The sequence below is a fragment of the Entelurus aequoreus genome, linkage group LG10 (assembly GCF_033978785.1).
Source record: "Entelurus aequoreus isolate RoL-2023_Sb linkage group LG10, RoL_Eaeq_v1.1, whole genome shotgun sequence".
In the NCBI taxonomy this organism is placed as follows: Eukaryota; Metazoa; Chordata; class Actinopteri; order Syngnathiformes; family Syngnathidae; genus Entelurus; species Entelurus aequoreus.
The window spans coordinates 9,569,949-9,583,040 of record NC_084740.1 but is presented as its reverse complement, the minus strand read 5'-3'; the positions used below and the strand labels follow the sequence as shown (position 1 = coordinate 9,583,040).

The 13,092-nt window shown below is 38.8% G+C and overlaps 1 protein-coding gene across 11 annotated transcripts in view; it reads right to left on the bottom strand.

Annotated features, from left to right (window-relative positions):
- plch1 (phospholipase C, eta 1) overlaps positions 1 to 13,092 on the bottom strand; it is a 221,712-nt gene that overhangs the window by 16,420 nt on the left and 192,200 nt on the right. For 5 of the 11 annotated variants that reach the window (XM_062059987.1, XM_062059982.1, XM_062059985.1 and 2 more), the window contains 5 exons: positions 10,478 to 10,575; positions 10,217 to 10,396; positions 7,672 to 7,779; positions 3,979 to 4,103; positions 1,427 to 1,511 (listed from right to left, as the gene is read on the bottom strand). In XM_062059987.1, the coding sequence (XP_061915971.1) occupies positions 1,427 to 1,511; positions 3,979 to 4,103; positions 7,672 to 7,779; positions 10,217 to 10,396; positions 10,478 to 10,575 (596 nt within the window). Of the gene's footprint in view, positions 1 to 1,426; positions 1,512 to 3,978; positions 4,104 to 7,671; positions 7,780 to 10,216; positions 10,576 to 13,092 lie in introns of all 11 variants that reach the window. The other 6 variants (XM_062059983.1, XM_062059984.1, XM_062059991.1 and 3 more) reach the window with 2 other exon arrangements.

The window sequence follows — 13,092 nt, the reverse complement described above, 5'->3', positions numbered from 1 at the left end:
ACACAATTCCGGCATTGTTGTTGCACTCGTGAGCCACGGATGAGGAGATGCTGCTCCGTTATTGATTGAAGTAAAGTCTGAATGTCATTAAAACAGTTACCTACATCTGTTGACACTTCTTCCACACCCGTCCTTGCACGCTACACCGCTACAACAAAGATGACGGGGAGAAGACTCTGCCGAAGGTGAGCCACGTAATTAAGACCGCCCACAAAACGGCGCATCCTGAAGCGACTGACAGTAAGCGGATTGAAGATGATCTGTAAAACATCATCTATGCAACATTTTGACCAAAGAACCACCATTACATGTTATGTAGACCACAAGGAAGTGTTTTACATTTAGAAGAAGAAAAAAAAATCCTAATATGACCCCTTTAATGCGCCCTATAATCCGGTGTGCCTTTTTTATGAAAATAGACCTGCTCATCGGCAGTGCGCCTTATAATCCGGTGCGCCCCTCTGGTCCGGAAAATACGGTAATTAGTTGATCCCACCAGTGCAGCACACTCCAAAGCATTAAGTATTGTGGATTATATCTCTATCTGTATGTATATCTATTTAGTGCAGTGTACACTACACACAGCCTGTTGTAATGGATTAGAAAACAAGGCGGGTGTTGTTGGTGCATGGAATGATTTATTGTTTCAACTCTATTGTTTCAACTATTGCCATTGATGTAGATCTGTTTGATCTAAATCCATATTGACAGTCAGAGAGTAATTTATGCTTTTCTATAAATGCATCTAACCTGTTATTGAATAGTTTTTCTAATATTTTAGAGAATTGTGGAAGTAAAGAGACGGGTCTATAGTTTGTGAAGTGGTGTTTGCTCCCAGTTTTAAACAGAGGTATAACTTTAGCTATTTTCATTTCATTTGGAAATGCGCCGGTTTGAAATGACAAATTACAGATATATGTTAATGGTTTTGATATCCCTGTAATGACCTTTTTCACCAATGCCATACTAATGTCATTGGAGTCAGTGGACATTTTGTTCTTACATTTGTTTACAATATCCAACACTTCTTCTTCACCCACTGCATTTAAAAACATAGAATTGGGATTTCTCTCCAACAATCCCTCCATATTTTTACCAGTTGTCCGTGGATCTGGGATTTTTTCTGCAAGTTCAGGTCCAATACTTACAAAGAATTTATTGAAGGCATTAGCCACATCTTCAATATTATCATTTTCTTTACCATTTAAAGGTAATAGCCTCAAAAGGTCACATAGCACAGAGTGAAAAGGCTGGAACATACTGTAATATCAAGGCATTATAAAACCTAAAGTCATGAGCCAAATGATGCAACACACACAATATGGCTGAAAAAGGCCAAAGAGATGAATTACATGCAGGGACTAAGAGTCATGTGAAGTGAATGAAAATGAAAAAAGATCAATTACTCTTGCGTGTTTGTTCTTACCGTTGTCATCAACCACTCGCGTCTGTTCCTTGCAGCAGTCAACAGGCAGGCCGATAATCTCCACTTCCACAAATGGATCAATAATCTGATCAAATCGATTGGAATTGATAAAATGAACAGTTAAAAATCAAGCAACCTGAGATGTGATTTGTTTTCCTGTCACTCTTTTTTGCAGCGCTCAAACAAAACAAGCCACACCGGACACAACATTAGGTACACCTGCTAAATCTAATGATGGAGAGTCATCAATTGTTGCACCTTTACAAAGGTAATGACGTTTTGTTCATCGCATGCAACTAAGTAAAGTTACTAAAATGAACAAGTTAACATTTTTTAATTATCTAATTAAAATTAAAAATGAATTAGAATATTGATGTGGCGGTCTGCGCTGTTATTTTTGCTCAGCTTCCTGTTTATCCACCAGTATCGCCTGCCTCTCATTGCTGGTTCATTGTCTTATGTTCATGTCTCACCTTGCCGTTAGTGTGACCTGTATTATTTTTCTTCTGGCTGAAACGCCTCCTGTCTCTGCATCCTGGGGTCACGCCAACCGCAACCATGCGCGCAATTGAAATACATAAACAAGCACAAATATGAAATATACATGTATGGTATGTAATATGCCCTGCGATGAGGTGGCGACTTGTCCAGGGTGTACCCCGCCTTCCACCCCATTGTAGCTGAGACAGGCTCCAGCGACCCCAAAGGGAATAAGCGGTAGAAAATGGATGGATGGATGGTATGTAATATAAAATTGAATAAATCCATCACTATTTATTTGATGGTTCACTCAAAATTGCAATGTTATTTACTTCATTTTGTAAAGGCAGAAATATTAGCTTTAAATTCATTGTGCAGGTGTACCTAATGAAGTGTCCAGTAAGAGCATTATGACATTTAGTGTTTATTTATTGCACATTCTTGTCAACAACATCAGTAAACAACTAGTATTGTGTTTATAAACATGAATTTTGGCTTTAATTCAGATTTGTTTGCATGTTTGCCCATGTCTGGAGGCTAAAATAATGACTGTATAAAAAGTGTGTGTGTATGTGTGTGAGTGTGTGTGTGTGTGTTCTGGCAATGCTTACTTAATGGGGACATCGCTCTATATACACAGTCACCTTTACGGTATGGGGACAAAAAAACAGGTCCCCGAAAGGGAAACCTTTTTAAATGATAGTCAGATACATTCTGAAGATGCCTAAGTGATTTTTAAGCTTTGGCCCATAAAACACGTTTACTGGTTAGTTTGAGTGTGAGACATTTGCACAGCAGCCCCCTCATCGGGCTGTAGCTGGTACATTTAAGTGGTGAAACTTCCTATAAGAGGACAGCTGTAGTGCTGTATTCTGAGGATCATGTCATATTTAATTTGAACTTTTTATTTTATTTTTTATTTTTTATTTTTATTTTTTTTTAATAAATGGGTCCTCAGTAGTCATGTACAAATTTGTGTGAATTATGCAAAATTGTTTAAATTTGGTCCCAAATGAACCATATTAACTCTTTTCCCCCAGGGTCCCCAGTAAGAATGATCAAAAAAAAAAAAAAAAGAATGATCAGCACATTACTTCATCAATCCAGAGATTTAAAGACGTGTATGAGCTAACTGGGCAGTGGACATTTTACCTGTAGAAAGGGTGGTCCCCACAAGTGATGATCACAAACTTGTTCCCCATTGTAAATGATAACTAGTAGGTGTGTGTGTGTGTGTGTGTGTGTGTGTGTGTGTGTGTGTGTGTGTGTGTGTGTGTGTGTGTGTGTGTGTGTGTGTGTGTGTATGTGTGTGTGTGTGTGTGTTCTGGCAATGCTTACTTAATGGGGACATCGCTCTATATACACAGTCACCTTTACGGTATGGGGACAAAAAAACAGGTCCCCTAAAGGGAAACCTTTTTAAATGATAGTCAGATACATTCTGAAGATGCCTAAGTGATTTTTAAGCTTTGGCCCATAAAACACGTTTACTGGTTAGTTTGAGTGTGAGACATTTGCACAGCAGCCCCCTCATCGGGCTGTGGCTGGAACATTTAAGTGGTGAAACTTCCTATAAGAGGACAGCTGTAGTGCTGTATTCTGAGGATCATGTCATATTTAATTTGAACTTTTTATTTTATTTTTTTATTTTTTTTAATAAATGGGTCCTCGGTAGTCATGTACCAATTTGTGTGAATTATGCAAAATTGTTTAAATTTGGTCCCCCATGAACCATATTAACTCTTTTCCCCCAGGGTCCCCAGTAAGAATGATCAAAAAAAAAAAAAAAGAATGATCAGCACATTACTTCATCAATCCAGAGATTTAAATTTAAATGAGCTAACTGGGCAGTGGACATTTTACCTCATTTTTTTATGCCTCCACAACCTGTAGAAAGGGTGGTCCCCACAAGTGATGATCACAAACTTGTTCCCCATTGTAAATGATAACCAGTAGGTGTGTGTGTGTGTGTGTGTGTGTGTGTGTGTGTGTGTGTGTGTGTGTGTGTGTGTGTGTGTGTGTGTGTGTGTGTGTGTGTGTGTGTGTGTGTGTGTGTGTGTGTGTTTGTGTACCTCCCCACGGTCCCCCAGCATGGAATCAGGAGGTTTGGGCAGCTGCTGTCCACTAATGACCTTAAGAAGGAGCTGTTTCTTGGGATAAGCTGGAAGTGGGTCGTCACTAAATGGGTTGAAAGTGCCTGCAGGGGAGGTAAGATACAACATATTTGATGTACGCCATCACTCAATACATTATTACCAAATATGTGTTATATGTGTTTTATGTTGCACGATTGCACCAAGACAAATTCCTAGTTTGTGAACCCGTTCTCAAACAAAGGCAATAAAACTATTCTGATTCTGATTCTGATTAATATAAGCACACGGAAGATGCTCGGTTTGTTTCCTTCTGTGTAGATGAGGGGTCCCCAACCAGTCGATCTTTGGGACCTTACCGGTCGATCGCGAAAATATTACAAAACCCAAAACCAGTGAAGTTGGTACATTGCGTAAATTATAAATATAAACAGAATACAATGATTTGCAAATCCTTTTCAACCTATATTCAATTAAATAGACTGCAAAGACAATGTAATGTTCGAACTGGTAAACTTTATTTTTTTGATGCCCGCAACATGTTTCAAAAAAGCTGGCGCAAGTGGCAAAAAAGACTGAGAAAGTGGAGGAATGCTCATCAAACACTTATTTGGAACATCCCACAGGTGAACAGGGTAATTGGGAACAGGTGGGTGCCATGATTGGGTATAAATGCAGCTTCCATTAAATGCTCAGTCATTCACAAACAAGGATGGGGCGAGGGTCACCACTTTGTGAACAAATGCGTGAGCAAACTGTCCAACAGTTTAAGAACAACATTTCTCAACGAGGTATTGCAAGGAATTTAGGGATTTCACCATCAACAGTCCGTAATAACATAAAAAGTTTCAGAGAATCTGGAGAAATCACTGCACGTAAGCGGCAAAGCCCGTGACATTCGATCCCTTAGGCGGTACTGCATCAAAAAGCGACATCAGTGTGTAAAGGATATCACCAAATGGGCTCAGGAACACTTCAGAAATCCACTGTCAGTAACTACAATTGGTCGCTACATCTGTAAGTGCAAGTTAAAACTCTACTATGCAAAGCGAAAGCCATTTATCAACAACACCCGGAAACGCCGCTGGGCCCGAACTCATCTAAGATGGACTAATGCAAAGTGGAAAAGTGTTCTGTGGTCTGACGAGTCCACATTTCAAATGGTTTTTGGAAACTGTGGACGTTGTGTCCTTCGGACCAAAGAGGAAAAGAACCATCCAGGCTGCTATATGCGCAAAGTTCAAAAGCCAGCATCTGTGATGGTATGGGGGTGTATTAGTGCCCAAGGCATGGGTAACATACACGTCTGTGAAGGCACCATTAATGCTGAAAGGTACATACAAGTTTTGGAGCAACGTTGCATCCCAAGCAACGTCTTTTTCATGGACGCCCCTGCTTATTTCAGCAAGACAATGCCAAGCCACGTGTTACAACAGCGTGGCTTCATAATAAAAGAGTGTAGGTACTAGACTGGCCTGCCTGTAGTTCATACCTGTCTCCCATTGAAAATGTGTGGCGCATTATGAAGCCTAAAATACCACAACGGAGACCCCCGGACTGTTGAACAACTTAAGCTGTACATCAAGCAAGTCCGTCGATCACGGAGCCCACCGTCACCGTCATCATCATCATCATCATCATCATCACTCCCCTGCAACAGGAAGCTAACAAGCCAAATACTAGAATCTGTGAACATTGCTCCAAAATACGGATTTTGTTTTGATTTATTTACAAAAGTAAACATTATTTATTGATATCGATAAAACAAGGCGGAGGCTAAAGAAGGACTTCCCCGGTTATTCCCTCTTAGCCTGCTCGATGGCCTTGTGGTTAGATCGGTAGGTTGTGAGTCCAAACCCCGGCTGAGTCATACCAAAGACTATAAATATGGGAACCATTAAGGGTTGTAATTGGAGGTTAAATCACCAAAATGATTCCCGAGCGCGGCTGCTGCTCACTGCTCCCCTCACACCCCAGGGGGTAGAACAAGGGGATGGGTCAAATGCAGAGGGTAATTTCACCACACCTAGTGTGTGTGTGACTATAAGTGGTACTTGAACTTTTTAATCACTGATTAACTACTTCCGGTACTGGCGTAAACTGACTCGCGTCTCAAAGGTGACCATAGGATGGACAAATATAGTACAGTACTAAGACTATCGTGGACATAAACAGTTAGCTTCGGCAGCTGGGGGGCTCAAAGTGTGGCACAGGGGCCATCTGTGGCTTGTCATTGGACCTATGGGCACATAACATAAACACTAGCAAAAATTAGGAAAACAGCAATGAGACTAAAAAATAAATGTTGACAGTTGACATCAGCCAATAACAAAACCACAAAGCTTTGTATTAAAAAAAAATTTAAAAAATAAAAATAAAAAAATAAAAAATAAAAAATAAAAATATATATATATATATATATATATATATATGAACTAGGGTTGTATGGTATACCGGTACAAGTATAGTACCGTGTTACTAATTAATCATATTCGGTACTATACCACCTCTAAAAAGTACCGATCCCCGCCCCCCTTTTGTTTAACGGGCATGACGGTGCGTCGACACGTTTTACGAGCAGAGGAGCATGTTCGGCAGCGCGCAATCACGGAGTACTTACAAGCAGACACAGTGTGTAGACAGAAAAGGGAGAACGGACGCATTTTGGCCTAAAAACTAACGATAAAGTTGAAGCTATAACACTGAAACGCCCTCAAGAAGAGATAGATGCTTTAAGACATGGCTAGCTCGCTAGCAGCTAGCGTCCATCCGCAGTCGGCAGTGTTTTAGTTACTTTTAAATCACTAATCCTCGTCTCCATGGCGACAAATAAAATACGTTTCTTACAAGTATCATCCCTGCAGGACGAGGAATAGCTAAACATGCTTCACTACACACCGTAGCTCACCGGCGTCACAATATAAACAAACGCTATTTGTGGATCTACACCTGACATCCGCTGTAATGATACCAAGTACAGGAGTGTAGCTAGTCGATACTACTACGATTACATCGATATTTTTTAGCATCACAAAATCTTTTTTCCTTTTTAAAATTCATATTATCTTTATAAACTCTGTAAAGATGTCCCTGGAAACATGAGGACTTAAATTATGACCATTGTATGATCCTGGAACTACTTGGTATCGGATCGAAACCTAAATGTGTGGTATCATCCACAACTAAAGTAAAGTATCCAAACAACAGAATAAGTGATTATTACATTTTAACAAAAGTGTAAATAGAACATGTTAAAACAGATAATAACCAGATATTAACAGTAAATGAACAAGTGGATTAATGATCCATTTTTACAGCTTGTCCCTCATAATTTTGACAAAATAATAGAATGGAAAATGACACAATATGTTACTGCATACGTCAGCAGACTAATTAGGAGCCTTTGTTTGCTTACTAATAAAAGACAAGTTGTCTAGTATGTTCACTATTTTATTTAAGGACTTAACTGCAACAAGAAACAAATGTTTAATGTACCCTAAGATTTTTAAATAATGCAATTTTTTTGTGGTCCGCTTTATTTAGAAAAGTACCGAAAAGTACCGAAATAATTTTAGTACCGGTACCAAAATAATGGTATCGTTACAACACCACCCCCATCTTAAGTCTCTATTTGATCCCCCTAATGACATGTAAATAGTGTAGAGCTGTTACCTTTACACATGGGCGGGGGCTTGAGGACGTAGCCACTACCTCCATTCACCATAAACTTCGATCTGTTAAGCTGCATCATTCTGCCCTCCGTCTGGTAGTTCAGGGCCACTGAAAAGAAAAGTGTTGCTGTTACTACTGCAATGTTGTAGTTATACTAGAGTGACTAATGCTTTGGGAAAGTGGGAGAAAAAATATGGCTCTCTTTGACCACTTGATCATTTATGAACAAGTATGAGATAGGCTCCAGGATGTAGTACAAAGCACAATGTTGTAAAGGCGCTAAGGGAAAAAAAACTGCTCAGTCAGCAATAATACTGCTAATGTATTCCTTGTAAACAACTTTACAAGTGTAAGACTTTTATAGCAACAGCTGAATAGCACAGGTATCATTTTAAAGTGCATGCAGAGGTAGATAATGCTGAACACTCATGATACTAATGCAGCTAGTGCCCTCTCGTGGAGGTAATCAAAACAAATACATCAGGAGGTTGCCTACAGCCACAGCCGTTGATGACAATATTTTACCAGGAGTTAATAAGAGACCCTAGTAGTTGTTGGAGGCTTGATGGACAGTTAAATAAAATGCATTAATTGGAACATTTGCAGTAATGACAACATGCAATTTTGTTCGAAATTGCGTGTGAATGATAAAAAGCCGAAGCCAAACTGATATGCTACCAGTTAGCATGGTAGCCAAATAGCGTCAAGCAACAAAATATTTAACTCTTGGGTGTATACTGGCAAAATGAGCAAAAGTTAGCATGTGTAAAATAATATATTTGAGTCGAAGGTGTATACCAGTAAAATTAACAAAAATAAACTAGCATGCTAAAAGTTAACATTCGGAATATAACAAAATATTTGACTCTGAGGTGTACACATGCAAAATGAGCTAAAACAACTAGCATGCTAACAATTAGCATGCGTAAAATAACAATATATCTGAGTCGAAGGTGTATACCAGTAAAATTAACAAAAAGAAACTAGCATGCTAAAAGTTGACAAAATATTTGACTCTGAAGTGTAAACATGCAAAATGAGCAAAAGCAACTAGCATGCTAACAATTAGCATGCGTAAAATAATATATTTGAGTCGAAGGTGTATGCCAGTAAAATTAACAAAAAGAACCTAGCATGCTAAAAGTAAACATTCGGAATATAACAAAATATTTGACTCTGAGGTGTACACATGCAAAATGAGCGAAAGCAACTAGCATGCAAACAATTAGCATGTGTAAAATAATATATTTGAGTCGAAGGTGTATACCACTAAAATTAACAAACAGAAACTAGCATGCTAAAGGTTAACAAAATATTTGACTCTGAGGTGTAAACATGCAAAATGAGCAAAAGCAACTAGCATGCTAACAATTAGCATGCGTAAAATAATATATTTGAGTCGAAGGTGTATGCCGGTAAAATTAACAAAAAGAACCTAGCATGCTAAAAGTAAACATTCGGAATATAACAAAATATTTGACTCTGAGGTGTACACATGCAAAATGAGCGAAAGCAACTAGCATGCAAACAATTAGCATGTGTAAAATAATATATTTGAGTCGAAGGTGTATACCACTAACATTAACAAACAGAAACTAGCATGCTAAAGGTTAACAAAATATTTGACTCTGAGGTGTACACATGCAAAATGAGCGAAAGCAACTAGCATGCAAACAATTAGCATGTGTAAAATAATATATTTGAGTCGAAGGTGTATACCACTAACATTAACAAACAGAAACTAGCATGCTAAAGGTTAACAAAATATTTGACTCTGAGGTGTAAACATGCAAAATGAGCAAAAGCAACTAGCATGCTAACAATTAGCATGCGTCACGTAACAAAATGTTTGACTCTGAGGCGTATACCAGGGAAATTTGCTAAAGAGTTAGCTGACATTAGCATACTAGCAATTGACTACCATTACCAAGGAGCAGTTTTGTTTTTACTTTGGTTTGGAACGGTTTGAATCAATCATCAAAATGTGGAAGTAGTAACAGTTTATAATAGAGAAAAAATGGGAAATCTGGCCATTTTTCGGTAATAAAAATTCGATTTGAATGTCCTGAGTGGAAGGTGTGAAATAGGTTGAAAATTGTGGGAAATGAGGATGTTTGAAAAATTGCCTAAATGGGCAAAAATGTATTCCTGGAAACGTGGAAATTTTTGGAGCATTTTGAGAATGTCATGGTCTGAATCGGATGAAAAATGTGAGAAAATAAGGCAAACGAAAAAAATGGGTGGAATATGACAAATTAGAATACTATATCAGCTTTGTTAAATACCAACAATGATGTGGCAATTATCAATGCTTATTAACTTTTCAGTGCAAGACTATTTTAAGCTTTCCAAATTTGAGAGGAGAACAGTTTAGGTTAAGTTATTTTTTCTCTCTTCTCTGGGCACACAACTAAAAAAGACACGTTTGGATGAGTTGGGTGTGGAAAAAAGCCAATACCAACACATTTTAGATTTAAGTACAAGACCAAAGTGGAAGCGGCGTGTTTGTATTGTCTCCAGGCCGGCGGACAGGCGGCGGTCTTACCCAGCTGACAGCCAACGTTCCAATAGAACTGGGGGTTGAAATTGGACGAGTCAATGCGGTACGCCGAGGGATAGATTCGTGACAGCTGCCTCTGATTGAACGCCAGGAACTGTTCCGCTCTGTGATTAACCAGAGACTGGGCTCTGGTCTCGCTGAATGACAGGACGTCACCGGGTGTACCTGAAGATAAACACGGGTGAAGCGTATTAAAGACTTTAAAATTGCGGGCGTCACTATTATCTGGCAGGTGTTGGCTTTCACCTTCGTTCAGACACTCCTGTGAGGCCACAGAGTTGGTGAAGACCACCAGGTTTGACAGATCCCGACTCAGCTTCATTGTCTTCCTCTTCCTTCCTCCCCTAAAACAACGGCCAAATGACAACAGGAGCAACAAAAAGAGTGTTTTCCAGGGTGGCGAACAAGCGGTATTAGAATGCTTGGGCAGGCAAAGACAGAACGCTTAATAGAGACGCAGTCAGCGTGAGGCTCTGCGTGACTTCCACGACGCCTCCATTGAGCCGCAACATGCAGATCATGAATATGCAACTAGGGACACTGGCTGCAAGAACAAGCAGAGATGAAGACTCCTTACACCAGACCGGGGCCGTTAAGCTTTTCAATCTGGCCCGCCGGACATTCCCCCCAAATTTTGTTATATCTTTAAAATGGAAACTGTAGCTGCCATTATGATGTGCAGTGATGTTTTCAAATGACCGTAAGTCTTGAACTACACAAAGGATTTCAATGGTCGGAATCTGCGCTTTTGCATGATATACTAGTTACTATGGCAATCTAATTAGTTACTATGGTAATCTAATTAGTTACTATGGTAATCTAGGTCACAGCAGCTCAGACGAGGCACCAAGCAGTGTGGGTGGGGAGCGTTTCAACAGAGTGTTTCCAGAGCGGCCAGCCTGAAATGCGGGTGTCAGGGACAGACGCGGAAGGAGATTTTTACAACAAAGTTCTAAAGCTTAGTGATATATCAGATGTATCAGATTGTAGGTGGATTTTTTTTTTACCCTTCGCGTTCATATTTTGCATTTTTGTTGCGTTTCGCTTGATTGTAAAATATGTGGATGGAGAGGGGGTGTGATATGTTGTCAATATTCAGTGTTTTATCGTTCATAGTTAATATTGTAAATCCCACAATCTTTATTCTCATGTACATTCTGTGTGTGTCATTCAGGAAAAAAAGTTACAAATTCCGTTCTGTTTTTTAAGGCGGTCTGTCATAACGTTTTTAGCATTCAATCAGACATTATTGTGAGGTTTTGTATTAGTGTTCCTAAAAGTAGGACCCAAACACAGATACTCTACAGCAGATTTTCACAGCTTATATATATCTATCTATCTATCTATCTGTCTATATATATATATATATATATATATATATATATATATATATATATATATATATATATATATATATATATATATATATATATATATAATATATATATATATATATATATATATATATATATATATATATATATATATAGTATATACATCTTGTTGGAGGTACCGAACCCCACCAGTTTTATATGCGCATTCACCGAACCCTTCTTTAGTGAAAAATAAAATGTTTATTTTTTTCAAATTCAAGACAAAGTTATATGTTTTTGGTAACACTTTAGTATGGGGAACATATTCTAAGTAACAAAGACTTAATTTATGTAACGACCTGGTCGCATCGTGGTGCGAGGTGTTCTCCCAAGGATGCAGACGGGCTCGGACACAGCTTGCAGGTAGGAAAATGATTTATTTCCACAAATAAATCATATCAGGGAAAAAAACAAAAACGACTAGCATGGGAGCTAGCAAGCAAAAAGAATAGCATAGCCTGAAAGCTAGCAGGAATAAAAAAAAAAGGTCGATACTTGTTGCATGTAAGCAAATTAGGAAGCCAGGCAGAGTGCTGCCCGGGCGAAGACTAAATAGCCCTCTGATTAGCGCTTGGGCAACAGGTGCGCGTCCCAAACGCTAACCAGAGGCAGGTGATCACAATCTGCCGTCATGGCAACAGAAACCAAACAAGGTGCTGAAAACACATGTGACTTGAACGTAAAACTATGATCCGGGCAGCGGATCATAACAATTTAGAGTTATTTGGACACTAGGGGAACATATTCTAAGTAATAAAGACTTAATTTAGAGTTATTTGGTTAGGGTCAGGGTTAGAGGGTTAGGGTTATAATAAGGCCATGCCGAATAAGGCCTTAATAAGTACTTAATAATGACTAGTTAAGACCCAATATGTTACTAATTTGCATGTTAATAAGCAACTAATTAATGGTGAATATGTTTCCCATACTAAAGTGTTACCATGTTTTTTTACTGGTGCATAAAATGAACCGTGCATGAACATCACCTTGTTCAAAGAACAAAACCAACACAGTGCATACACTCACAACAAATTACACACCTGCAAACCAGTCAGCTGTTGCCGTATCCGTAATACGCCGATAGGGAGAAGTTTGTATTTACAAAATCAATTAAAACGCATCAGCAATTAAAACATATACCGTAAATTTCTCTGCTTGGCTTATGCAACTTCCGGTCAATAAAGTTTGATTCAAAGTACACACTTCTCAAAGATATATTAACTGCCCTGACCATATGATGGCGACAAATATACATGCAACAATGTTAATTAAATGACAACCATGACAACAACAAGAGTTTACAACTTTTAGTTGTAACAGAACAGCTACTGTCAACAACTTGCAATCTGATTGGCTATCGCAACTGTCTCTCAACTCTATGTTCTCAAATTCATCCGCTAACGGTCCCGGTGAGTATCCAATCACAGGATGCCTAAATGTCACGTTCAACGTGGGCCAGCTAGAAGGCCTTACTGACAACAACTCGTG